This window comes from Lissotriton vulgaris, chromosome 7 (genome assembly GCF_964263255.1).
Source record: "Lissotriton vulgaris chromosome 7, aLisVul1.2, whole genome shotgun sequence".
NCBI classification, from domain to species: Eukaryota; Metazoa; Chordata; class Amphibia; order Caudata; family Salamandridae; genus Lissotriton; species Lissotriton vulgaris.
In genome coordinates, this window is record NC_141695.1 from 206392623 (window position 1) to 206418248 (window position 25626).

Consider the following 25626-nt stretch of genomic DNA (forward strand, 5'->3'; position numbering starts at 1 on the left):
ATTGTCGATATAGTTGTATAAGTATTTTTGATAGTGTTCTATTGTTTATTGACAGCATGTATGAGTGAATCTACAGGTAAGGGATTAGATGTGTGTATACATGTATGAATCCCTTAGTGGGTTTTTAGATACTTGTATTGCTGTGACAATGGATTCAAATATGATACTTTGTATTTTACAAAGAGTGATGAAAGATTTTACTAGTGTATGAAAAGGTGTATGTGATTGTCACATGGATGATGTCATCAGTGATGTCATCAGTGATGTCATTTGAGATGTCATCAGTGATGTCACTGACCATGTCATGAATGATCTAATATGTGACATCATCAGCAGTGGATTGCGGGTGTGCGAAATATAGTTAGTACAACTAACTATATAGGAGCAATTTCAATGGTTTTTTAAATGCTAATTCCTAACTATATAAGGCCTGAAATCTATGTTTTTTTCAGTGAATTTCAAAGGTTTTTTATATGCTAATTCCTAACTATATAAGGCCTGAAACCTATGGTTTTTTCAGTGAATTTGCAAGGTTTTTTTTATGCTAATTCCTAACTATATAAGGCCTGAAACCTATGGTTTTTTCAGTGAATTCGCAAGGTTTTTTTAAATGCTAATTCTATTAGCGAATAACGTTTAAATATGTTAATATCCTTGTGGGACCACCTGAGCAGCCCTAGGGGGTCAGGTTCTTTCTACCCTGCCCCCTTTTTGCATTCTACACGTTTGTTTTTCTGCTTCTTTTGTGCCTCGGTCTACCTAGCACAAGATGAATGCCAACACTTCCTGGTTAGAAGTATTGACAGCCAATGAACATGCTGCTTTCCTGTGAAAGGCATGTTGAATGTCTGCCACTGTCTGTCAACACTCCAAGCCAGGAAGTGTTGGCAGCCATCTTGTGCCTCGGTAGAACCAAGGCACAAGAAAGCAGTGAAACAAAGGTGCAAAACACGCAAAGAGGGCAGGGTAGAAGCCCCCTGGCCCCCTAGGCCTGCTCAGGGGGTCCCACAAGAACCCCCCAGGCCCATAAATCATTTTTTCTGGTTTTCCCCATGGTACGCTCAGGGTACGCGTACCGGGAAGCGCACATGGGAACGCACCCAGCGCTTGCCCCGTGAAAATTTCAAAAAATTGGTTTTTTGCCCTTCAGGGTCCTTCTAGGCCCCCCTCAGAAAACCTAGGGGGTCAGGGGGTGTCTACCCTGCCCCCTTTTAATAAGTTCCCCCTTTGTATTTTCACCACTTGTGTCTCGATTCTACAGAGACACAACATGGCGTACTCTCTGGACTGTTTAGAATGTTGAAACACATCCGAGAGCCAATCAGTTTTCCGCTTGCGCACTCCCGTAACGCGCCGGGTGCGCTCCCCGGTACCGGTGAGCCCTTGGAGCGCGCCTATAGATATATATGTGTTTTTGAAGTTAATTTTCAATAAAAACACCGGAGCAAATTTCACCAAATATAGCAAAGGCACATCTGCGTACCAGTGCCTACAATTTTGCAAAGTTTGGCGTAATTCCGTTCAGCGGTTCGGGCTGTAGCCGTGTCAGAACGTCCTATGGAAAATTGCATGGGGAAAACACGTTTTTGGACCCCCCTTTCTTCTCAGCCCCCAGTTCACGAATCCCCCTGAAACTTTCAGGGAAGGAGCGGAGCGGAGCTGGCCAAAATGTTGGAAAATTACACTCAAATTCCTCAACCGGCGCCAAAGTTATTCCCAATAGAATGTTGCGGATTTCCTATGGTAGCTAGGTCCTAACTATATATACCTACTGGCTATTGCCAGTAGGTAATATATATATGTATAAATACATGTATATACATATATAGGGTTTCACTTACCTGAAATATACTTACATTAATCTTGTAAAGGTAAGCGTTATAAAGGCATATGCTCAGTAAAGGCATTGAATGGTAAAGTACACATGATTTTAGCATGTGTGATAATGGCATGCGTGGTTCCGTGATACATCCCTGTGCAATTGCCACTTGAGAGATGTGCCTATGTGAGGACTGCATTGTGAATGTGGGGTCCCTGCATGTTATGTCTATGTGCCTGCACTTTACAAGGGTCAAACCTACTGGCGTTGGTAATGATTTTAAAGGGAATAGCTTTGACTATGCAGTGCACGGAGTGGAAATACAATAAACAGCATGTGCAGCAGAATGGTAGTGAGTTCCGATATGGCACATCCAGACTCTGTCGTTGGAGGTTGAGGTTTGCCAGAGGCTACTGACAGACTGAGATATAACTCTAGTGAGGAGGCCCACTTCATTTGCTTCCGCTAAAGCCCATGTCAACCTAGCTACGCCACTGGTATCGTCCCCTGCCCTGGCGCTCTAGCAAAGCTGGGGTGTCACACAGCCTTACACCATGGTACAGAATTTGAGCGTGTGCTGTTGCGCATAAGATTTGTACTGGAGACATACCTTGCAATACTACACAAATTCCTTTGTGTAGATAAATCTGAAGGTTGCCGTGCACTGAGTGTATGCTAAGCACTGTCCACGTGCACAATGCGTCTTTTTTCTTGAGATTATCACATTTACCCTTCCTTGCGCCTGCTTCAAGTACTCATTGGTTTGGTACGGAATGCCAGGTCTGTCTATTTTAGTGGCTTGGCTGTGCATCATAATCTAAAGCCATTTGTGGTTGCGACTTTGTGTTGATTCTCCAGTTGATTTAAAGTGGGTCACAACGGTTTTTGTGCTGAGAAAAGTTCTCTCTTCACACAAAAAATCCCTTTTGTGCTGGATTATAAGTAACTAGCATGCGTTGCTTCGCACCAGTTTGCGTTTCACTAGCGCCGAGTAAAAGCCGAAGTCAATGCGGCACGGTGAGTAAAGACATGGAACCAGGTGATACAAGGGCCCTTGGACGCTTTTGAGGTTACCGTGACGCTACCGTTTACTTGAAACGCAGAAACTCTTGTAATAAGCACGAAGAACGGAAACAGCTGTAATAAGCTCCAAGAGTTAATTAAGTTGCAGCTCGCGTTGCGTAAATGTGATGTTATCATTAACACCATCTTTTCAGAGGGGAAATCACACGCATTTGCAACATGATTTCTCTTTTCGACATTTCCTTCCTTCCCAGAAACGTTCCTCTTATTGCGATGTGCTTTTTCTGAAGCCCCCTCCCCCTGGGTGCGCGCTCACTGCAAGATAAGAAGTATTTGTTGTTCATCTGCATCAGACTTCCTTCCATCCTTCCATCCCTTGACAACGCCGGGCCTCAGTGCGCTTCATCCTTCGCCAAAGAGGCGCTAGGCTCCCTCGGACGGACAGAGACTGTACTTCCAGGCCGCTGATCAGGTAAATGTCGCCATTTTAGAACTACCATCACTTGAGCGTGTTTATGTGAGTCTGTCTCCTGAACGTCTCTTACTGAGAAGGAAGACGGGTTAACCAAGGCCAGGGGCGCCAACAGCAACGCCCCTCACCGATTATCGCGACGTTTCGCTGCTGAATCGAGGTGCGAGGAGACCTTAGCTTTGGGTATGTTGTCGGTAATTTAGGAAGGTTGGTTTTACCATCCAGGTCTGCAAACGCACGACCAGAGGATAGCATGGGCTTGAAGTGAAAAACAAAGGAAACTTGTGTAAGTAAAATAGTAATAGTTTACACATTAGCGACCATTTACAATGAAGCCATCCGTCACTGCTGAGGGCATCTGATACTACCAAGGATCCTAGCTGATATTCTAAGACACCGAGTAGAAGTTCACACTAAGAATTTCCTATAACACTGACAAGACACTCAAGAAAAGCTCACACTGCGGGTGTCCTACAGACCAAGAACCTACTGCTGGAGGAAGCTAATAGCTCCTTGGATCAGAAAACCACCGAAAAGTTGTTCACACGGGAGCGCAGCTATCATTGGTGCAACAAGTGCAGTGGCACCGGGCCAGATCCCAGATGGGCCCATTGAACCCTGATAACTGCTGCGTTTTGCTACCCAAACAACAGTCAAAGGGGCCATGTTACTTGTTGCCAGGGATCCTGGCATCCTTGCTACGCTTCTGTGTTCACATTGGGATCGCATCACACTTGGTAGACACGCCTTATAGAAGCTCATATTGCTTGAGACCCCGAGTCCTAAGAAGGCACTGCTCGAAGAAATGAGAAGCTGACACTGATGGGGTCTTCTAGTGGCGCGAAGGTACTGCTAGATGAAGCTCTCACTAGAGTATTTCTCCACCACAGCCAGTTTTGTTTCCCCCCCTCATAGCTGCTTTAAACAGTAGTGAGCTGTGCTACCTTCCTTCCGTGTCTGCTCGGTGTCTCCTGGGTTCTGCTAAACCCTGTCATGCCTCGGGGGGTTTGAGTGGCCTTTGCAGAACACGTGGCAGTGCTTTCTGGTGCTGCATAATTAAGAGTCTTCTCACTCATGGTTTTAGATAGTGCACCTCTGAGATCTGTTGTTGAGCCGGCTTGAGTTGGTGGGAGACCACCGAGGTGACGAGGCTGGTGTCAAGTCCTGAAATGCAGGACCTCTCCCAGGGCTTTACTGGCCACTGCTCCCATTCCACCTTCCATATGTGACCATCAGGGCCTGGAAATGCTGGCCGAACCAGAGTGCATCGACTGTTGAGACGGGAATGGCTCTGTTTTTGTGGTCAGGTGTTTCTTTCTGCCTATGTCTCCCTCTAGTGACTGTTCCTTGTCAGTACTCCACTCTGGGGTGCACGTCGTATTAGTGGCATCTTTGAGCCACAGCGCCTAGAAGGTCCATGCCTGATATGTGTGTCCTAAGAATTTTTGATCAATTCTTCACTTCACCTTGTACAGCTTGGAAAAATGGATTCACTTTTAGAGCTCATATGAACTCTGCTAGCCAATAGCAGCTGGTGGAAGGATATAGGTGTTTTGGGGGTACACAGCTGGGTTGGAGAAACTTAAGTGCTCATGTCTGTTTTGCCTGCCTAAGACGGACGGCCAAACACACATGCACATTTTACAGTGCACCTACTACTCCTCCTTCCTGCCGTGGCCCGGTTCGGCCCAAGACGCCCCGGTTCAGACAGCAGAAGAAAAACGATAATATTTATTTTTTGCTGACTGACTCAGTGTGGTGAGGCTCCTCTGCCGTTAAGGAGGAGCTGCCCCTGGTTGTCGTGCAGTGAAAAGGAAGACATCAAGTGATACCATGTTGGATGCTTCTGTTTCCCACTCTTTCCCCCAAACATAAAAAAGTTGCAGTAAAGAGTCGTATTTATTCCACACTCTACCAGTCCTTTGCCCATGATTTTCTGCTGTGTTTATCAAACTATGTTGAGAACAAAAAACAAGGGAACCCTGCTCACATGGAACCAGGGTACTTAAATAGTTAACCAAAGCAATGGCTCCTGTGGACTAGTGGCAAAGTCATTCTGAAATAGTAATGCACAATGGCAATGAAACAGGTTAGTGTGATGTCAAAAGGAGAGAAAGCCGAACGCACCTTAAATTTGTATTTCAAAAACAATTATTTATTTGAAACCAAAATACACACGTGGTATTTAAACAATGATCTACCAGTAGTGAGCGGTGTCCCAGTGAAAAACTGGAACCTAATACAGTGGTGACATATTTGTGACATATGTTCAAGGTTTCCTATATATCAGAAAGACGACCATTGGAAGATATACAGTATATTAACCACACTTTATACAATGATAGGTGCTGGTTTTTAATGGTTCAACCCTTTTTGCAATGTAGGTTCTCTTCAGGACCTAGGAGTGTAGGGACACCTACGAAAAGATGGAGGGATAGCAAAAATGTGTGGTTGTAATGAAGCAGCTGTGCTTGTAAAAGGAGAGAGCTGTTTGTGTAATACCTGAAGGAGTGTCATGCGCAGCCTTGTGTGGAGGGTGTACCACTGTGAGTGTAGTGAAGAAATCAATACTCACATTGGACCCTGCCAGGCGCTGTACATGTGAGAAAATAATTGTGTGTTATTGTCAGGCCCATAAATTAAGGTTACAAGACTACATTGAGAGGGTACAAAGAAGTGAGAAACATACCCCATGTGAGGGTAGAGGTATGAATTTTTAAAGAAAAAGGGGAATTAACGATTGAAAGAAGCAGCGCTTTCAGGTTACTGTACATCCCACTGAACTGGGACAAATTCAAGATTTCAGGCCGCCCACAATGGAGCGCCGTCCAGTTACAGGGCCTATGCAGGGCCCGCTGAGCAAAGTAACATAATCCTTGTCGCAGAACGAAATGCAGTGAGACATCGGTTCCATGGCCAAAACGCAGAGTCTGGAACATGAGGGTGATGCACTGGGTTATTATATGCTGGAGATGATGTTTAGATCTTCTCCACATGCTGGTCGCAATCTATTTTTCCCTGATGCAGTGATTCCAGAGGCTCTGCGGAAGAGCAGAGTACAGTATGACAGATCCAGACCTCGGATTGGCAATGATGCATCGATCCCGATGTCGTGGCAGGTGCTACCTCAGTGTCCAATCATCACAGAGATGTCGAAGTGCATGTTCTAGCACATTAAACTCACATCAATGGGCCCTGGAACGGATTGGCACCACTTTGCAGAGCAACACTCTCAGCAAGTAAAGTCCAGGTGCTGAGATGAAGGTGAAATGTGAAGTCTTGGATATCCCTGAGACTTTAGCAACATGAGGCAAGCCAACAAGCCCTTGGAGAAACATAAGCACTTAGGACGTAGAAAGGAGGTCCAGTGCTTCTCACTTTCACGCAAGAGGAAGCAGGCAGCAGGCCAGCAAAGCAGGTAAAAAATGGCAGTCCCCCCTGTCCTCTCTAGACCAGCTTTGCTGTGTTGGTCTGCTACCTGCAGATTGCTGTGTTGTAAGCAATCTGCAGGTAGCAGGCCAACACAGCAAAGCAGTTAGCAAAGTTGCAGTCCATCCTACAGCCCAGCATCTCTTCTTCCTTATAGAATGTCCTTAATTCTAGCAGTGTTATGAGTACATGGTGTCCAGTACTTGTACCCATCTTAGCCTTTGAAGTAGGGAAACTTCAAAGAAAGGTCTCTTGTAGTACACAAGACCCTGGCCTTCTCTGCTCTAGCTCCAGACTCACTACAAGAGGTAATACAGCTTGACATGACATAGCCCTTTCTGGTAAAAATGTCAGCTCCTCCCTCTAATCCTGCTCAGGCAGACCAATCAACATGCACTTGACCACTCAAGCATACCTACCCTATGCGTGTGGCTGGCTAGAGGGAATGCAGAAAGCCAGCTGCGACCCATCCCAGGTGTGTATTCCAGAGACAGGCAGAATGCACTAAACAATTTAAGTAAGACAATGCCATGTTTCTCAAAGTGGAATTTTCAGAACTGCAATCTGTTTGAAATGGTCCTTTTTGCAGGATTACCCCCAAACTGCTTGCTTTTCCTCCTATTTTTTCCTGACCTGCTGTTGTTGGGTTAGGACTCTGAGACTTTACCATTGCTAATCAGTGCTAAAGTGCATGTGATCTCTGTGAAATTTGTATTATGGATTGGTGTTTCCATGATTGGCATATTTGATTTATTTATAAGCCCCTAATAAAGTGCACTGTGTGTGCCCAGGGCCTGTAAATCAAATGCTGTTAGTGGGCTTTCAGCATTGGTTGTGCCACCCACATAAGCAGCCCTTTAAAGGTAACTCAGACCTGCCACTGCAGTGTCTGCCAGCAGTTTGTAACTGCCATCTCGACTTGGTAAGTACACCCACTTGCCAGGCCCTACCTTTCCCTTTTATTACATATGAGTCACCCCTAAGGTAAGCCCACTGTTCCCCTGTGGGCAGGGTTCAGTGTATGTGAAAGGTAGGACATGCCCTGATGTGTATGGCATGGCCTGATGGTGAAATACTGCCAATTTAGTTTTTAACTATTGAACGGCTATCTTGCTTATAGGAAAGAATGGGAGTTTATTTATAACATTTTATAAATATAACTTCCCATTGGGACCAGGTAGGAAAATAAAGTTTAGTATGCCTGAACTCAGAAACTAAAGATGCATCTTTTAGTAAAGGTGATTTTTACTTTCTTTGTTTGAAAATACCACTTTTTAGTAAGTAGGTATTTCCTTGCTTAGACATCCTGTGTTCCTCTGCTAGGATTTGCATTGACTGTCTGGCTTTGGAGTGACAGGGGCTGGGGATATGCAGTGGCTCCAGAGAATCTGGCTAAGTCATGGATGGGATGAATAGACCTGGGCAGCATTTTGAGTAGTGGGAGGAGATTTAATTGCACCTGAATGGACCTGGTCTGCCTTCCACATAGCTGTCTCTACCCCGTGTCAGGAAGCTGGGCTAGAGAGGACAGAACTGGTTTGGACTAAGCACAGACTCTCTCTGCCTGAGAGGACAAAGGCATTTGGAGTATAAATATCGGGGCCCAGACCCCAGAACTTCAGAACTCTTTGGAACCAAGAAGATTGTCAAGAAGAAGAGCTGGAGAAGCTGTGAGGAGAGACTACCATTTTTATGTGTGCTTTTGCGTTGCTGTTTTGGGCCTGCAGTGGATGCTTCTGTCTTGGGCAGTGAAAGGGCTGGACTAAACTTGCTGAAACTTCCTTTTTGTGAGTTTCTCCAAGGGCTTGAGGTAGAGATTCACCCCCTGTTCAAGAAGTCCCAGGAACAGCAAAGACTTCAGGTTCTTCTTCAGCCATCAGCACTGGGGACTGTGTGTTTTTTGCTGCAACAGAAGAAAAGCAACTCAACGCCATCTACAATGCCGCTGCCGACTCCGTGTCCTGAAGGCACCGCAGATAGCACCGCCGCAATGCCACACCTCAACCCTAGTCTCACTGACGATGCCACCTGATGCTGCCACTGAGCTACTGCATGTCACAGTGACCTGTGGGCATCGCACTCCACACTGCCTCGCTCCACGCCGCTGCCCTGGTATCCCCGAAGACGCCGCTCCACACCGACATCAAAGCCGCTGCTTTCTAATTGTCCATCACATACATTTAATACTAGTGTAATGATTTTACAAATTAGCCAATTAAAAAAACTGTTAAGTGTTCTGTCATCATTTTAAGTTAAAATATGTACATACACTTGGGCCTGTTGCAGTGGGTGTATACGTTACACTAGTATTAAATGTATGTGATGGACAATTAGAATTTGGTGCAGCCCCTACTGGTGGCCAGTCTTAAGGGTTGGTCAGTGTAGCACTTGGGGATGAGATTGCTTCCATTAATGTGAACGAGATAGCAGAGGTTACCCTAGAGTCCTTATGTAACAAAAAGATGGTGCCCAAAGCCCACATGCTTTACAATACCTCCAGGTACAGGCAGTGGGTCACCATCAATGAGCAGAGGCAGGAGGCTCTGAGGGACACGTGAGACAGTATGAGTACTGTAAAGTGTCATCTGGTTGCACAGAGCAAGTCATTCACAATACAATCTACAAGGTTGTAGTGGCAAGCAATGGGGAAAGTCACACTAGTTCCCTTTGGGGTTGGGGGGGATCTCTGGTTCTCCAACAGTAGGAAAGTCTCCTTTAAAAATGGTGAAATTGGCTTACATCTGATTGGCACTTTTATTTTGCATTTAATATACAGGGGTACACAGTCCCTGTATATTAAATGCCACCATCTGGGCTGCAGCAATGACTGTGCCACACACTTATCTTTCAGAATATCTCAGGCTTTTTATTGCAATGTATGTGTGCAGTTTTACACTGCAATTTCAAACTGTCACAAAAAACTTTTGCCCGGCTTAAAATGTCCTCTAGGGTAGGCCCTAAACAACCCATAGAGCACAGTACATTGTATTAAAAAAGTTGGCCATGTACTTTTAAGTTTCACATTTCTATTTCAGTATTGTAAGGCATACCTCTCTCAAAGGCTAACACTGGGTTACCTTATCACATTTATCAAGTGATAACATTTGATCTGAATAATTGTAATTTAAAACCCTCTTTTATGGTGAAGTTAGAATTTAAGTCACATTCTAAAAATGCTTTTAGAAAGTTGGCATTTTCTTCTGCTAACCACTGGCCTACAGCCTGATTCTGGGTCACATGACTAGGTGCAGGGCTGGCGCTAGGCATGGGCAGCGTGGGCAGCTGCCTAGGGCCTTCCACTCAGCCAACCAGCATGGGGCCCGCACCAGCGTAACACACCATCAAACCTCTTGTGCCCCTGCCGAACCCATTGAAGAAAGGTGTCTGTTTAAAATTGGTCTTAAAGAAGGGTGACCCCTCCCTCGGCCTCTCAGGGATGGTGTGGAGAGGCCAAGGGAAGGGGGACACTTCATCTTGTGCCAGTTGCAAGGGAAAGCATTTTGTTGTGCAATTAGGCCTCCTGCCTGGCTCTGGCTGCCCATTGAGAGACACTACAGGACACCCATTGTCAGCACTTTACAGTCTGCACAGTTTTAACTCTCAACCCCCAAGCTATTCTCACACCTTCATTTGGATATTAGCTGTGAAAGAGGTGCTTGTAGGTGACAGAGTGAAGAGCTGCGGCCCAGGAGGAGTTTGTACGAAGCAGCTTCAAGAGCCCTGAAGGTGTCACTTATGTAAATTAGAGGGGCTTCACACATTCCCCTTTGACCGGGGCCCAAAAATCCTAAAACCGACCCTGACCAGGTGTATTTGGCAGTTGGCCTTTGTGTATGCCTCCCAGACAGAAACATAATAGTGGGTTTGGGTGTTGACAGGGTAGGCCATACTGGCTCAATGAGTAGATGGAGCTGTCACCTACTACACTACCACTTCACAGAGAATCTGGCCGAGCACACTCAAAAAGGACTACACACGAGTCTACTGTGCTCCCAGAGAGACTGGGACCAGGGCAGGGAGGCAGGAAATTCCAGATACATTGGAAGGGGGAAACTCCAAAAGCTTCTCCAGCTTCGAAGTGGGCACCAGATATAACAAGCCTTTGCAATGCAATTGGTCTCACATTTGGTGGAGTTAGAGCTATTGGCATTGTAAATAGCAATGTGTTTTATTTTTTGTTGGTAATAAAGTGATTATTTAAAGAGAAAAAATGGGCAAGTCTGTCTCACCACCCCAAGGGCAATTACCAGAATAAAGGGTGAAAAACATAAGATGCAATACAAAGGAACGACTCAAATATACATATAAAACAGTCACCTAGTCAAATCCTTCTCCATTTGTGCCAAGACTACAGTGTTAGGACAGAAATATCTTCATTGAAACAACCCACGATGTAGCAATGTCTGAAGCATTCCTTTTGTTTTAGAGCCTCATCTTACTGCATATCCATTTCAATGGAGTGTTCCTGGCAGGCGTTTCACTTTGTCTTCTTCTAATCAACACAGCTATGGAACGTTCAAAATGCACCTGAAATCACTGCAGGGGAGTAAGGAAAAAACACAGAGGCAGACCACAAACTGATTAGTCTTAAAACGCCTCTGTTTAGTGCTTCCTTTTGACCGTTACGAAATATACAAGCCTTAAAAATACGGAAATCAACTCGTTTACTAATTGCCATGTGAAAATGTGGAGAGTCCCTGAGTGGGGCTTGCCAGAATATGCAATAGGGTTGCTCCTCACCAAGAACAAGGGCATCATCTTTCCTATATTGGGCTTGGATAACGTTTTTCTATTGGCAGCTCGCAACATATCCCGACATGCAGTACAATTGAACACAAGATTGTCTGTTTAAACAGTTTACAACCCTTACAGGCCAGAAAATCGAATAACCACCTGCTGTTCCATCCTGAATAATTTTAAACAAGTGACAGGTCTCTGTATTCATATGTAAATCTCACTCTCCTGCACACTGGAAAGATGAGGCAGAAGAAAAATAGACCAGGTATTTAATCTTCGCCAAGATAGAAATCAGACATCACTTTAGCATCAAAGGCTTTTAACCAGTCCTTAATTTGTCTCAATGGTTCCCGGTGGCACTGGTGAGCTCGGAGTACCTGCATCTTAAGTTCTGCAAACTCTGGCATTGAGTCAAGAAATAATTAAAGCAGTCATTGTGCAAACAACAGAAAAAAACATGAGGCAGAAAAAAATTAAAATAGATTTTAAAAAGGGGGCACCCTGCTAAAATATAAAGTGTGGTGCCTGTGCATATTTGAAGTATGTGCATGGCAGCCAACGAATTGGTGCCATGGTGATAAAAAAAGAACATGAAATCGAGCCACAATATAAAATAAACGATGTAACAAAATTGTAGTTGGTCGGTGCTTCTTGTGATACAAGGTAAGTAATGTATCAGGAGCACCAAATACTAAGGAGCCAGTAAAGAAGACTGACGCTTGAGTCAGCCTATGGTAAGCAGCAAGTGGGATTACACACCGTATACTACAACAGGTCTTGCAGGCAGCGCATGCGTACTTATGCTCTTCCTAAAAAGGGGACCCTTTGACCCATTATCCAGATTACTTTTAGACCTATGGGAGACTCGGGTGGAAGACAGCTCTGCTGCCCTGCTGCCCTGCTGCCCTGCTGCAAGAAGGACTGCCCAGTCGCTCTGCTGCCTGTCTGCCCGAACGGCTGCTCTGCTGGTCTCCTGATCTGAGCTATTGGGACACAACATAGTCTCGTCTGCACTGATGCACATCGATGCAGGTCCGCGCATCACAGCCTATTTTCAGTGGCTTGGCAAGAACTGACCCAGAACAATGCATCTGGGTTCTGATAACTGGCCCCACTTGACGCATATCAACTAAGTGTGATGCATCTCGACACACATTTTCATAGCAACAGTGGCTTCAGCAACGCAGAACACGCAACTAAGCACAATGCACCTCAACACCCACATCGGAGATCCTGATCAATGTCTTCACCAGCATCGATGCAGCGTGATGCATCTTGATCAGGACCTTGCACTGCAAGCTCCTGTCATTGGCTCCTCAACATCCGTACACTTCAGCCCACGGTTAGAACTACACATCTCGACAGTGGACTGAAATCGGTCCTGTATCTGTCCTGCTCTCGAGCTTTGTGTCTTGGACCCAGTCCACCATGGCTAGATAACCACAATTGCCACTTCCTGCTTCTAAGCACTAGGTTTCTTCAAAACCTTTAAAATCCCATATCCCTGGTTCTACTGATTAGATGTTTGTCATTTTGGTCTTAAATCGTTTATTAAAGTTTAAACTATTTTTTGAGGGAATGGTGCAGGATTTTTCTTGTGCTGTGTTTTTTCACTTTATTACTGTTTGAAGTGCTGCATAAAAACTTTACACATTGCCTCTAAATTACGCCTCACCTCTTTTGGGCCAAGTTGCCAGAGGGTAAAAGTTAATTTAAAGACTTTTTGTGGTTCCCACTGACAATGATAAAAGTTGTTGCTTGAGTAGGGTTTCAACCCCCTCAACCAACAACCCGATTTCTCACCACATTGGTAGCAGCAGTGGGATTCTGTACTTGTGTTTCTGCTGTGTCAAAAGTGATTTTGTGTAACACTAACATCCCAGATAAGTAACTTGAAACCAATTCCAGTTTTAAATTCCCCTTGATTGACTTTTGTGTTTTTTCCACATTCACTCTCATTCTGCCTGACTGTGCTAGTCACCATACCTGAAAGAAGAGAATTTGGTCTCATCAAACTGGGGAGCTACTCAGTGGCTCAGCTCAAGGAGTTCTGTAAGGAAATGGGGTTTTACACAAAGGGCACCAGAAATATTGGAGCTCCAGAAGGCTTCAAGGAGTTGTGGCTCACCAATTGTTGGCAACAACAGAGGACCTGGATGAGAAGGAGATTATAGAAGGGCAAGAGGAGGACAAGGGCACATGTTCCACACTGCATCACTCAGGAGAACCTGGACACAGGTCTTGCACTGGAGAGGAGAAGGACAACTTGTGTCTTGGAGCGGAGCTCAGGGCTGCAGGCATTGTGTGCTCCCAGGGCCTGTCCCCGAGGAGCTGACAGATAGGAGGGCTGAGAGGGAAATTCCATTGCAGATAGCCAAACTTAAAATGGAGGAAAGGAAACTGGCCATGGAGGCAAAGGAGAGAACATGGCTATTGAAAGGAGCCTTGGAGAGCTGAATATCAGAGTCAGCCAAGCAGAGTCCAGCAACAATGGTGGCAGCGATACTACAGTGTCCAATTGAGACAAAAAGATCCACATCCCTGAAGACCTGGAGCCCAGCTAATTTGTGGGGATGATGTTTTGAAATGGTTCTCAGGTCAAGAGGTAGCCCTGAGGATGGAAAGGGCCTCAGAGGAGATTGGCTGCTGAGTGTTTGGAATCATATCCCTACAGTGGGGTGGGAAACCTTGCTTACAAGAAGTAGCAGACCAGATGAGGCATGCCCCTATGAAAGCCATTTTTGTTACAAAATTTGTGCTCACCCCAGAGAAGTAGCTCATGATATTTAGGAACGGTCAGGAATTGCCAAACCAGCCTTGGGTGGTTTTTCCTGATTACTCCGGCAAGGCCCTTAGACAGTGCTTGTTTTTTCCTTCATTTTTGCTTTGAATTTGCAGATCCTCCTGCGATTTCACAGCAAAATAAAAAAAAATGTTTTTAACCCCTGGCAGGATCCCTGTGGGACACCACCACTGGACCTAGGGTTAGGGTACTCCTACCCTGCCCCATTTTCTTTATTTTAAATGTTTTTTGAGGGGACCCGGCTGAATCCGCGTCCCAATATGGTTGCCAAAACTTACTGGTTGAAGTGTTTTCAGTCAATCATATCTCAGCACGGAGACTGTCAGATCCATGGAGGAGTCACGGCACCTAGATATACAAATTTAGTTTTCAGTTCATATTTTAAAAGTCACCCAACTGATTTACACCAAGTCACAAAATACATGCTTTCTAGACCAAGAGCTAGCTTTCTGCTAAATTTCGGGCTGTAGTCATGTTCAAAATTTCTATGGGAATTAACATGGGGAACTGTGCATCATATTGGTTTTGAGAATTTTGCGAAGATTTCTCAAACGGCGCCAAAAATATTGGCAAAACAAAAAAGTTATTCCTATGATAAGTAGGTCCTAACTATAACCACCTACTGCCAGTTTGTCCCTCTCATTCCTTGGTGACAATTCTGTTTTCCCTCCAAATTTCTCCTTTGCTCTGTGCTAAGACCTGTATGTTAAAACAGTGCACTCCCAGCCACCATTTTGTGTTCACAAGCCAGAGAAACCAGCCCCCCTACCTCCCCCCTCCAGCAACAGGGATTTTTCCATATCAGAGGGTGCTTCTGTGAGCTGTTTAAACTGTGTTTTACTAGGGCCTGTGCACTTTGTTCTTTGGCCAGCAGGGGAGTAAAGTTTTATTCAAACAGTATTGTTAGATTTTAAGTTAGTGAGGCCCTTACCTGCTGCAGTCAAAAGTGTCGATTGAGCCTGCCTGTCTCCTAGGAGATTCTGAACAGGAGAAGCATCTGCCCAGCCCCCACCCCCAGGCCAGCAGACCATTTGCTATTCAGCTACCAGGCAAGTCTGAGCCCTCCTCTCACACCTGCCCAGGCCCCTTAAGGCCTTGCTGGGTGCACCCCAAATCATTCTCCTCCATCTTGTGAGTTGCAGCCTTCCTGTGCCCCAGATTGCAGTGAGCAGAGTCCAGGAAGTGGTAAGGAGACAGACTAGTGCTGTCTCTTCCCAAGACAAAAAGTTGTTTAGAAAATGATTTTCACTTTCTGTGTTTACTGTCTATGCCTGTGGTTGTTACAGTTAAAAATTGTAGATTTAGCCTGCCTGTAATTGCACATTTTATCACCTGTGTTGTGTTTTACATTTGTGGTTTTCCCTACCTATGATTGCCTCCATTTAGTGTGTTGAATTGTGGGATTTGTAGTCCAACCTCTGTAGTTTGTCCCTCTCATTCCTTGGTGACAATTCTGTTTTCCCTCCAAATTTCTCCTTTGCTCTGTGCTAAGACCTGTATGTTAAAACAGTGCACTCTAAGCCACCATTTTCTGTTCACAAGCCAGTGAAACCAGCCCCCTGCCTCCACCCCAAGCTACAGGGATTTTTCCATATCAGAGGGTGCTTCTGTGAGCTGTTCAAATTGTGTTTTACTAGGGCCTGTGCACTTCGTTTTTTGGCCAGCAGGGGGAGTAAAGTTTTATTCAAACAGTATTGTTAGACTTCAAGTTAGTGAGGACCTTACCTGCTACAGTCCAAAGTGTGGATTGAGCCTGTCTGTCTCCTAGGAGATTTTGAACAGGAGAAGCAGCTTCCAACTCCCTGGCCAGCAAACCTTGTCTGAGGTCGCTGGGACCTTATATGGTCTGCTAGTGGTTGGTATATGTCTACACTGATTGGTGGCTGTATCTGGTGTTTCTATTGGATTAGGATTAATGTCTTCATTGGTTGAGTATTTGAGGGTTCTGATTGGTTTCTGGGTCTTTGATTCAATCATTGTAGGGTGGGACTAGGGCTAGGGTTAGGATTTCTACTGGAAGTATGGACTAGGGCTTCCTATGTTATTGGTTGTTGGGAGTAGGGTGGGACTAGGGCTAGGGTTAGACCTTTAATTGGAAGTAGCGATTAGGGATTCTGGTGTGATTGGTTGCTGGACTAGGTATGGGACTTAGAGTAGGGTTAGGCTTTCTATTGGAAGTAGGGACTAGGGCTACCTGTGCCATTGGTTGCTTGGGCTTGGGTTGGGTCCACTGGTAGGGCTAGGGCCTCTATTGGACGTAGAGATCAGGGTTTTTGAACTGATTGGTTGCTTGGACTAGGGCTAAGATTGGCTGTAAGGTCCTGGTCTCCTATTGGTTCTAGATTGTAGGGATAGTGTTGTGATTGGATAGTGTTAGGGCTAGAGTTCCGAATGGCTGAAGGGGTCACCTGATTACTAGGGCTATAAAAAAGGTCAGGGTTAGGGCGTCTCAGCCCGGGCGTCGAGGACAAGGGCAGTTGCCTTTTACAGCCTGGTCGAGACTGGTCGGGACTAGGGCCAGAAATTCTGCCCTTTTTCTCATTTATTAATACCCAACCCACACCATCCACATCCACAAACAGAGCAACACACTCACACCAAATGTACACCACGCACAACACTATGCACAGATTAATGTACCTGCCTGCACTACAAACCCAGCCAAACCACATCTACACACCCTACTATCCCAACTACCACACATATCCACCATCACCTACACAGAGTACACAACTCTGTCCTATACCACTAACCAATACACTCACCACTAACACAGAGCCAATCAACACCATACATAACTATATCGCATTCAGACACACTCTCCCTGCTGTAATTACACCTAACAAACCACCTTTTATCACTAACAAACGGTTAATCATCCTTCCATCAGTTGTCCAACAAACACCCTCCTCTCCCTTCTACCATAATAACACTAAAGCACAACACACACACTGCACACCACCGAACTTTGTAACTCTTGCAACAAACCAGTCAAAGATAAACACTCTCACCTCTACTACATTTCCTCCTACACACAAAATACACTCTACTCATAAACACATCACCACCCCTCTACATCACAACCTCCTTTCACAAACAATACTACACAACCAAATCTATTGCATGAAACGTATACATCAGCACCCTTTTTCACTACTCCTCAAAAGCAAAACATATCACACACTCCTCTCATCCATTGGACAATTTAGAACATTACTACATGACCCACATGCTGCACCACCTTCCCTGACTCATACATCTTCCGCATTAAACACAAACAAAAAATATAAGCAACATGCCACACATCATAACTTTGCTTCCCCGTGTCTACTTCACAACAATGTTACACCACAAAAGCAACACAGCACTCCAACTCACTCTCAAACACCATCTCCAACACATACACATGGAGACCCATCAAAATGCCTTCTTAGCATGCTGGATGAGGAACACAATACAGAACAGCTACACGATACTATCCTAATACAGCTAATACCAGCACTAAAAACACACCTGCTACAAACCCACAAAATACTGATCACTCTTCTACCAAAAAAGTCCCACTATCACCAAAGGCCACTCACTAAACTGTCTACTAATGAATGTTCAATCCCTCTCTAAAAACAAGCATTACATCTAGGACATTCATAACATATGCCGACGACACACAGCTAGTGGTATCTCTCAACCAGCTTGATTCTCATAATGCACAGGTCAATCTAAAGGGCTGCTTAGAAGAAGTCAACAGCTGGATGACCTTGTCTTGCCTGAAACTGAATGGAGACAAGACGGAGCTGATGCTCCCCGGCAGCTCCCCTGCCTCCTCGATCAATCTGGTCTGCCTGCCTTGGCCCCTACCCTACGCCTAAGGACACAACAAAAAGCCTCGGTATCTGGCTGGACAAATCACTCAGCTTCAATTGTCAGGCAGCCAAACTATCAGCTACCTGCTTTGGGATTCTCAGGCTTATTAGGAAGATTCTCCCCCTGCTGCCCTTTGGGGCAAGACAGATTGTAGTCCATGGTCTAATTCAGTCCCGCCTGAATTTTTGTAATGCCCTCTACTTAGGAGCCCCTGAAAACACCCTACGAAAGCTTCAGATAATACAAAACTTTGCAGCACGTACTCTGCTGCAGCTTCCCCGCCGTCTCTAAGTCAAATCCGGCCTCAGAAGTCTTCACTGGCTTTCGGTCAAGGAGAGAATCAATTTCAAGACCCTTGGCATTTCCCACCAAGCGTTCTGGAGAACAGGTGCTGCTATTAATCACTCCTTAATTACCCCCTACCACCCTACTAAACCGCTCCGTTCTGCTCAGTCCTTCCTTGCTACAGTCCCTAGGATTAAAATATCAAGATGCGGGGTCGATCTTTTTCCTACAATGCAGCTAAACTGTGGAATTCTCTCCCCCTCCATCTGAGATCTCAGCCAAACCTACTCCTGTTCCGCAAACACTTAAAAACCTTCCTTTTCACAAAAGTCTGATAATCTTTCTTGTTAACGGTTTGACCAGAAGGCACAGCTTTTCTAGCACTAGGATGCCTCAGGGCAGCTACAGCGCTTTATAAATCTTCTTTTCATTTCATTTCATTTCATTCTCACTGATGCAAAACCAGACATACGATTCATAACCGAATCATGGTTGGGAGAAGATATGGCTCCATTCCTACATGAAGCCATTCCTCTAGGCTATCAAATAATCACCCAAAAATGAATAGCCAAAAAAGGAGGTGGTCTAGCTGTTGTATTCAGGCAAACAATACATATCACTAAAATTGACAATATCTCCATAAAGAATTGTGAGGCTCTTCTAACAAGATGCAATCCCACACCGTATTCCTCCTGTAACTTCCTGCTCCTTTACAGACCTCCACCTAGCAAGGCAACATTCCCAGACGCACTTCTAGACACAGTTTTAAACCTGATAACAATACACTCCAACCTAGGCATTCTGGGTGACCTTAAAATTTGGTTTGATAAACCCAATATGACCCATCCAAAAACTATAATCACCAGCCTAGACACATTGAACCTGCATCAGATTGTCCACAATCCGACACACACCGCTGGACATATCCTAGATATCATTTTTGCTAATACTGAACCAGTTACCTTTCAAACTATAACTCCAGTCACATGGTCAGACCACCACTTGCTTGCCTTCCAACATAAAACAACACTAAGCGACTCACCTAAAACTACCTTACATCCATCCACCTATTGGTCGTGGAAAAAACTCAATTTGGAACACTTGAAAACACAACTAACATCCAGTACAAATCTGGAAAGAATAAATTCTGTTCAAAATCTATTTGAGTGGCTACAGGAAGCTTTTGACATCCTGATACCAGTCAAAACCACACAACAGAACAAAAGAAAAAAAGTGCCTTGGAGAAACATAGAAATAAAAGACATAAAACAACAAATTAGAAAGTTGCAATGTACCTGGCTCAAACGAACGCCAAACAAGACAAACTTTCCCTACAGAAAATTAACAGATTATACAAGTCTTCTATCAAAAAAGCTAAGAAAAGGTACTATTAAGACAGAATTCAAAAAGCTAAATGTGCAAATAAAGAATTCTATAAAATACTCAATAAATTTCACAAACCAAATTGCCTAGAAGGAGGTCATCCTGTTACTCAAGATTTCACAGACGAACTGGCAAATCATTACACGGACAAAACAGACACATTGGAATCGTACTTAAAACAGAAACAAAGCATTAGCACTAATCCTTGTACAAAACAACAATCCAAGAATGCTCTAATCAACCCTCTCCGTTCCTTCCAACACATCTCACACAATGTATTTATGGACCTGGTAAAAGCAAGCAGGCCTGCCTGCAGCCCTTCTGACCCCTGTCCGCCACAAACTTTCAAGACAATTCTTTTAACAACATCTGCTGCCATTCCAGTAAGAAGAATCATCAACAGTTCCTTAACTACTGGAATATTTCCAGAAGAACTCAAAAAGTCATACATACCTCCTTTACTGAAGAAAACAAACTTGGACCCGCTGAACCCTGACAACTACAGACCCATTAGAAATGGACCGTTCCTGGGCAAACTGATAGAAAGAGCAACGTTCGCCCAGATGTCACAATTCATTGAAGAGAATGACATACTTTCAGACTTCCAAACAGGATTCCATCCGGGAAGAGGCACAGAATCTGCATCCTTTCCATCTGGGATGACCTAAGGAATACAGTTGATCGCAACGGGCTTGCTGCGTTACTCCTCTTAGACCTCTTAGCTGCCTTTGACACGATTGACCATGACACCCTGAAACAAAGACTCTATAAAGCTGGCATAGAGGAAACTGCTTTAGACTGGATAGAGTCCTACCTTCGAAACAGAAGTAATGTCATCCATACCCCACCTTTCTCGTCCAAACCATACTCCACAAAATCAGGGGTCCCTCAAGGTTCTATCATCCTGCCCATGCTTTTCAACATCTACATGAAGTCATTACCAGTACTGATCAATAAATGTTACCTTACAAGCTATAACTATGCTGATGACACGCAAATACTCCTTCAACTGGAATGCCCCAAAGCCATTGGAAAATCACCAATTTTCAGCTGTCTCAGAGCCGTGGATCAATGGATCAGTGGATGACCTGGAGCCATCTCAAATTGAATGGTTCAAAAACTGAAATACTCATGTGTGGCGATTGGAAACATTACAACCTGCTTCCCGCTTTGCCTGATGAACCAGGATCACTGCCTAAAGCATCGAAGGAAGTAAGAAACCTCGGAATGACCATGAACTCCAAGCTGTTGATGAATGCCCAAGTGGATAAACTAGCAAGATCAAGCTATACTACTATAAAAAAGCTGCAACAGATATTCCCTCATTTTGGATTTCCACACAAGGTCCAAGCTACCATCTCCCTTGTTCTGTCCAAACTCGATTACGCCAATAGCCTCTACCACGGAACACCTTTAACGACCATGAAAAGACTACTACAGATTCAGAACTCGGCTGCCAGACTACTCTTGCATATCAAACCGCGAGACCACATCTCCCCTGCCTTGAAAGCCCTGCATTGGTTATCGGTTGCCAGAAGATCCACGTTTAAGCTGCGTTGTATCACCCACAAAGCAATACATGGAATGGGACTGCTCTTCATCAGGAATAAAATCACCAAACACATTCAACAAAGGAACCTCGGCTCTAAAGGAGCATCTCGCCTCAAAATCCGACCATACAAGAAAAAAATACATGGGTGGCACATCCCTCTCTGTTCAAGCAGCCAAACTATGGAAGTCTTTACCCCCCAACATAAGGTCCACCGAAAACCACCTTATCTTCAGAAAACTACTCAAGCCCCACATAAGAACCATACGCAAACAGAAATTTACAGGATATCCCTCTGTATAGAAGCATTTTTTTCACCATAGATATGTACCTATCTTTGTGTATTACTTTGTATAAACAAGTAAAATAATTATGTTATTGAGAGAAAAAATAATAATAATAAATAAATAAAAATCATCTTTGGTCTGCAGGTACGTACTTCCATTGTGCATCTATGTACCTTCCATGTGCTTGGATCTGTGTGTCTGTTACTTGTCTCCTGAAAAAGCATATCCAATGCACTACCTTATTACTCATCCTGTGCCTCTATCAATATCGTTAATCTACATGTACTTACCTCCTTTATGTTTCTATATACTTTCAATGTAATTATGGATCTATAAATTTATCACTTTCTTCTAATTTAGCATTTCCAGTGCACTACCCTATTTCTCAGCCTGTACTTCGCGCAATATATCTTCTAGCCCAGCCTTTCTAACTCATATCAAACTTCTTCTACTACTCCTTCCAATGCACTACCCTATCTCTCATCCTATACATCTATCAATATATCCTCTACATCCACTCTCTCATTTATCCCAAACCCCATACCACTACTATGATTGCCAAAATAACCCTTTCTAGACTCTCCTACTCTACCCCTCCTTGCATCATCTGACACCTCTTTTATTATACCGACCCCCTAAAACAAACCTTTCTAAACTCTTTCCTTTGAGTCCTCCCCTCCAAAACTTCTTTTTACTCATCCAAAAGACCCCTCCTATTGCTAAGACCTAAAAAAAAAAAAAATATATATATATATATATATATATATATATCTTTTACTCTTTTATCCCTCCACTATCCTTTTCAATCGAAATTAACAGACTAACATGTTCACTTCTCAAATTCCATATTAAATTAAACTATACTAATATACTACCCAAATAACTGAATAACATATCCACTACTCAAATTACTTCATATTTTTTTTACTATACTAATTTTCAACAGTAATCCTTTATGGGTTCCGGAGTGGCGTGCTACTCGCCAGAAAAGCAATTCAACACCCAACAGGGGTAACAAGTGCTATATGAATGCTAATCTTTTTTCCGCTTTTATCCCTCCGCTATCCTTCTCACTCCAAGTAACTGACTAATATCCACCACTGAAACGACTTCATATTTCACCATATTAATTCACCACTAATCCTTTGTAGGCTTCCTGAATAGCGAGCATCAACAAGCGCTATATAAATACAAACCTTTGTCCTTCTGCTATCATTCCAAATCCAAATAACTGGGTAACCTATCCACCACTTAAAATGTACTTGCATGTTTCACTGTACTAATTCAATACTAATCCTCTGTGGGTCGCGGAGTAGCGTGCTACTCACCGAAAAAGTGCTTCAACGCTTTATCAGGGGTAGTAAGCGCTATATAAATGCAATTACAATACAATCTATCTATCTATCTATCTATCTATAGGTCTATCCATGTGTGTCCATACAATACACACACACACACACACACACACACATACATATATATTATAAGGTGTATGGAGGTTACCCTGTGTAATGTGTAAAGGCACACTGTATGGCATGCGTTGCAAAGGCATGGGTGCAGTGGTGTAGCAAGGGAGGTTCTAGGGATTGGTCCGCCCCAGGCGGCACGAGTTTTGGAGGCAGCGGCCTCCAGATTCCACCCTGCGATTTCATGAGTCCACCAGGTGTCAAAAGCAGTGACTGCCACGGGCGGCACAAGGGTTAGCTACGCCACTGCATGTATGCTAATGACTGATATTTAATAATGTTATCAGATGGTCATGAACTTCTGTATAAGTGGTAATTTAAGTGGTTTAAGTGGTGATTGGACCTTCATATTGCTTTGAAAGGAGTCACTTCCCTACCCAGCATGGTAGCTCAATGTGCCGAGTGTCAGGGTGCACATGATTGTGCCCATTATATAATATACTGATACTTCTACTCCACATTGTACAAATCATACCATTTGGCAATCCATTTTGCTTTACTGTGTGAAGGAATGTTGGAAGAGTGAGCATTCATTTAAACAAGCAGTATCCAAACATCAAAAAGCACATGCCAAAGGAATGTATAAGTCCTCCCATTCTGCATACCAAGTATTTGTCTTATTACATTTATATCCTGTATCCAGTTTTGCTCCAGGAGGGCTTGCCCATCTCATATGTATAAACCAGGAATTAATGTATGTACAGTATAAGTAGATTCGGTTATCCTTAAATTCTGGAATCAACATGGTATATGTGGACCAATATTAGACACCCCTGATTTATATTTTTTTATGGAGAAATGGTTGAATTAGTAATATGTCTGATCTAAAGTGCATCTAATTTTCTATGGTCTATTTGTTGTTTAATTCACTCTTTGTTATCTTTTAGAGGTGCCCAGCAAAACGATGGGCCTTTAACTTAAGCATTCGTCAGACAAGTATTTCCAGAAGTGCTTTATTGAACAGCTACGTATTTTATTAATCAAAATGGACTACAAGCGGGGAGCATTCTTATCCACACTTCTACAAGGTACTTAATTATCACACTTTAGCAGATTTTGAGATTTCCATTTCTATGCAGCGAATAACAGATATGATCTTATGTTTAGATCTTGCCTCCTTTTAGCTGTTTCTGTACCGCAAGCAACATATATGAACTCATGTTTAGATGTTGCCTACTGCTAGCTGTTAGCTGTCGGTTGTTATAAGAACAAGGCCATTACTTTTATTGTGCTTTGGGCGAACTCTTTGCTTAGCAGTGATTTGAACGCCATGGGAGTGCATGCATTTTCTTGCTCTCTTCCATCTGTGCTGTTTCCTACCCCAAAACCCACACCATATGCTATGTGTTGCTCCTCCCACCCCCCCACCCCTCCGGCTCTCCCAGTTGTCCATTGCTTCTCCAATCCTCCCTTCCGTTTTTTTTGCTCTGTTTTTTCTTATTCCCCTAGCTCACGTTCCTTTGTTGCTTTCCCAGCCCACGTTCTCCAGTACTAACCCATGTGTACTTATCTCTCCACAAGACCCTCTATTGCTCCTATGCCTCTCCAGTTGTGATCTTTTTTTTGTTGTTCTGAAAGGTCCTGGTGTCTACAATTTGCTGCCAGTTTGCTCCTTTTATAAAATATGCTTCTGGGGCTAAGGCTAAGATGGCAGCATGAGCAGACGTGTTGCTCTGTCGCTCCAGCCGACGGCCCATCGTAACACCGGCTTTTGGCCGTCTATAGCTGCAACTAGCCTGAGCACCAGGGCTGCCTTGGCAGCAGTAATCGCGGGGACCCTTTCTCGCAGTGTGGCGGAACGCAGGAGCACGCAGTTCCGGTGGTGCGGAGTGAGCGGCTGGTGGCGTGGCCGGACCGCAGGGCCACGAGGTGCGGCCCTGGGGTGCCCAGCAGCAAGGAATGGTGGCCGGAGGAGGTAGCAGCGAGCCCCGGGGGGCCTGGCTGGAGGGGTGGCCGGCCCGTGGGGGAGGATAGGAATCGCCTGGTGGCGGCCTGCTGAGGGGAGCACCGCGTTCTTCGCTGGCCACCCTACATACACCAAATTACCTTGCCCCAGCGTCACCCTGCGCCACAACGACAGGAAGAGCAGGTTGCAGAGACGCGACCAGACAGCAAAGAGCCCGACAGCGCCAGAGATGGTTGCTGCAGCAGCAGAAAGAGTGCTGCATCAGTGGAAAGGTACCACGTGGAGGTGAGAAAGGGAGCGCTGGGAGACCTGCAGCGCCTGGAGCTTGGCGGGGTGCCCCTGCATCTTTGCCCGCCTTGAGGTGGCGTTACTACTTAACCATCACGTGTGCTGGAGGGTGGCCCAACTGGGAGGTGGGAAGCCGCTCTGGTCCGAACAGTGTTTCGCCTGGACTTGGTTTGTAGCACGATATGTCCTCCTCCCGGGGGCCCAAAGACAGAACTCTGAAGAACTTATTTGCATTAGCGCAGGCTGGCCAACACGCCAATGACATGGCAACAGGAATTGAACATCACAGGTCCGAGCGGAGTGACGACGGGGAAC

The 25626-nt window shown here is 44.6% G+C and overlaps 1 protein-coding gene across 2 annotated transcripts in view; it reads left to right on the forward strand.

The window, feature by feature from the left end:
* The first annotated feature begins 3176 nt into the window (after window positions 1-3176).
* The window catches only part of LOC147701203 (B-cell receptor CD22-like), a 143322-nt gene continuing 120872 nt past the window's right edge, over window positions 3177-25626 (forward strand). For both annotated transcript variants that reach the window (XM_086929957.1, XM_086929958.1), the window contains exons 1-2: window positions 3177-3314; window positions 24005-24145. In XM_086929957.1, the coding sequence (XP_086786083.1) occupies window positions 24103-24145 (43 nt within the window). In that variant the 5' untranslated portion in view covers window positions 3177-3314; window positions 24005-24102. The remainder of the gene's footprint in view (window positions 3315-24004; window positions 24146-25626) is intronic.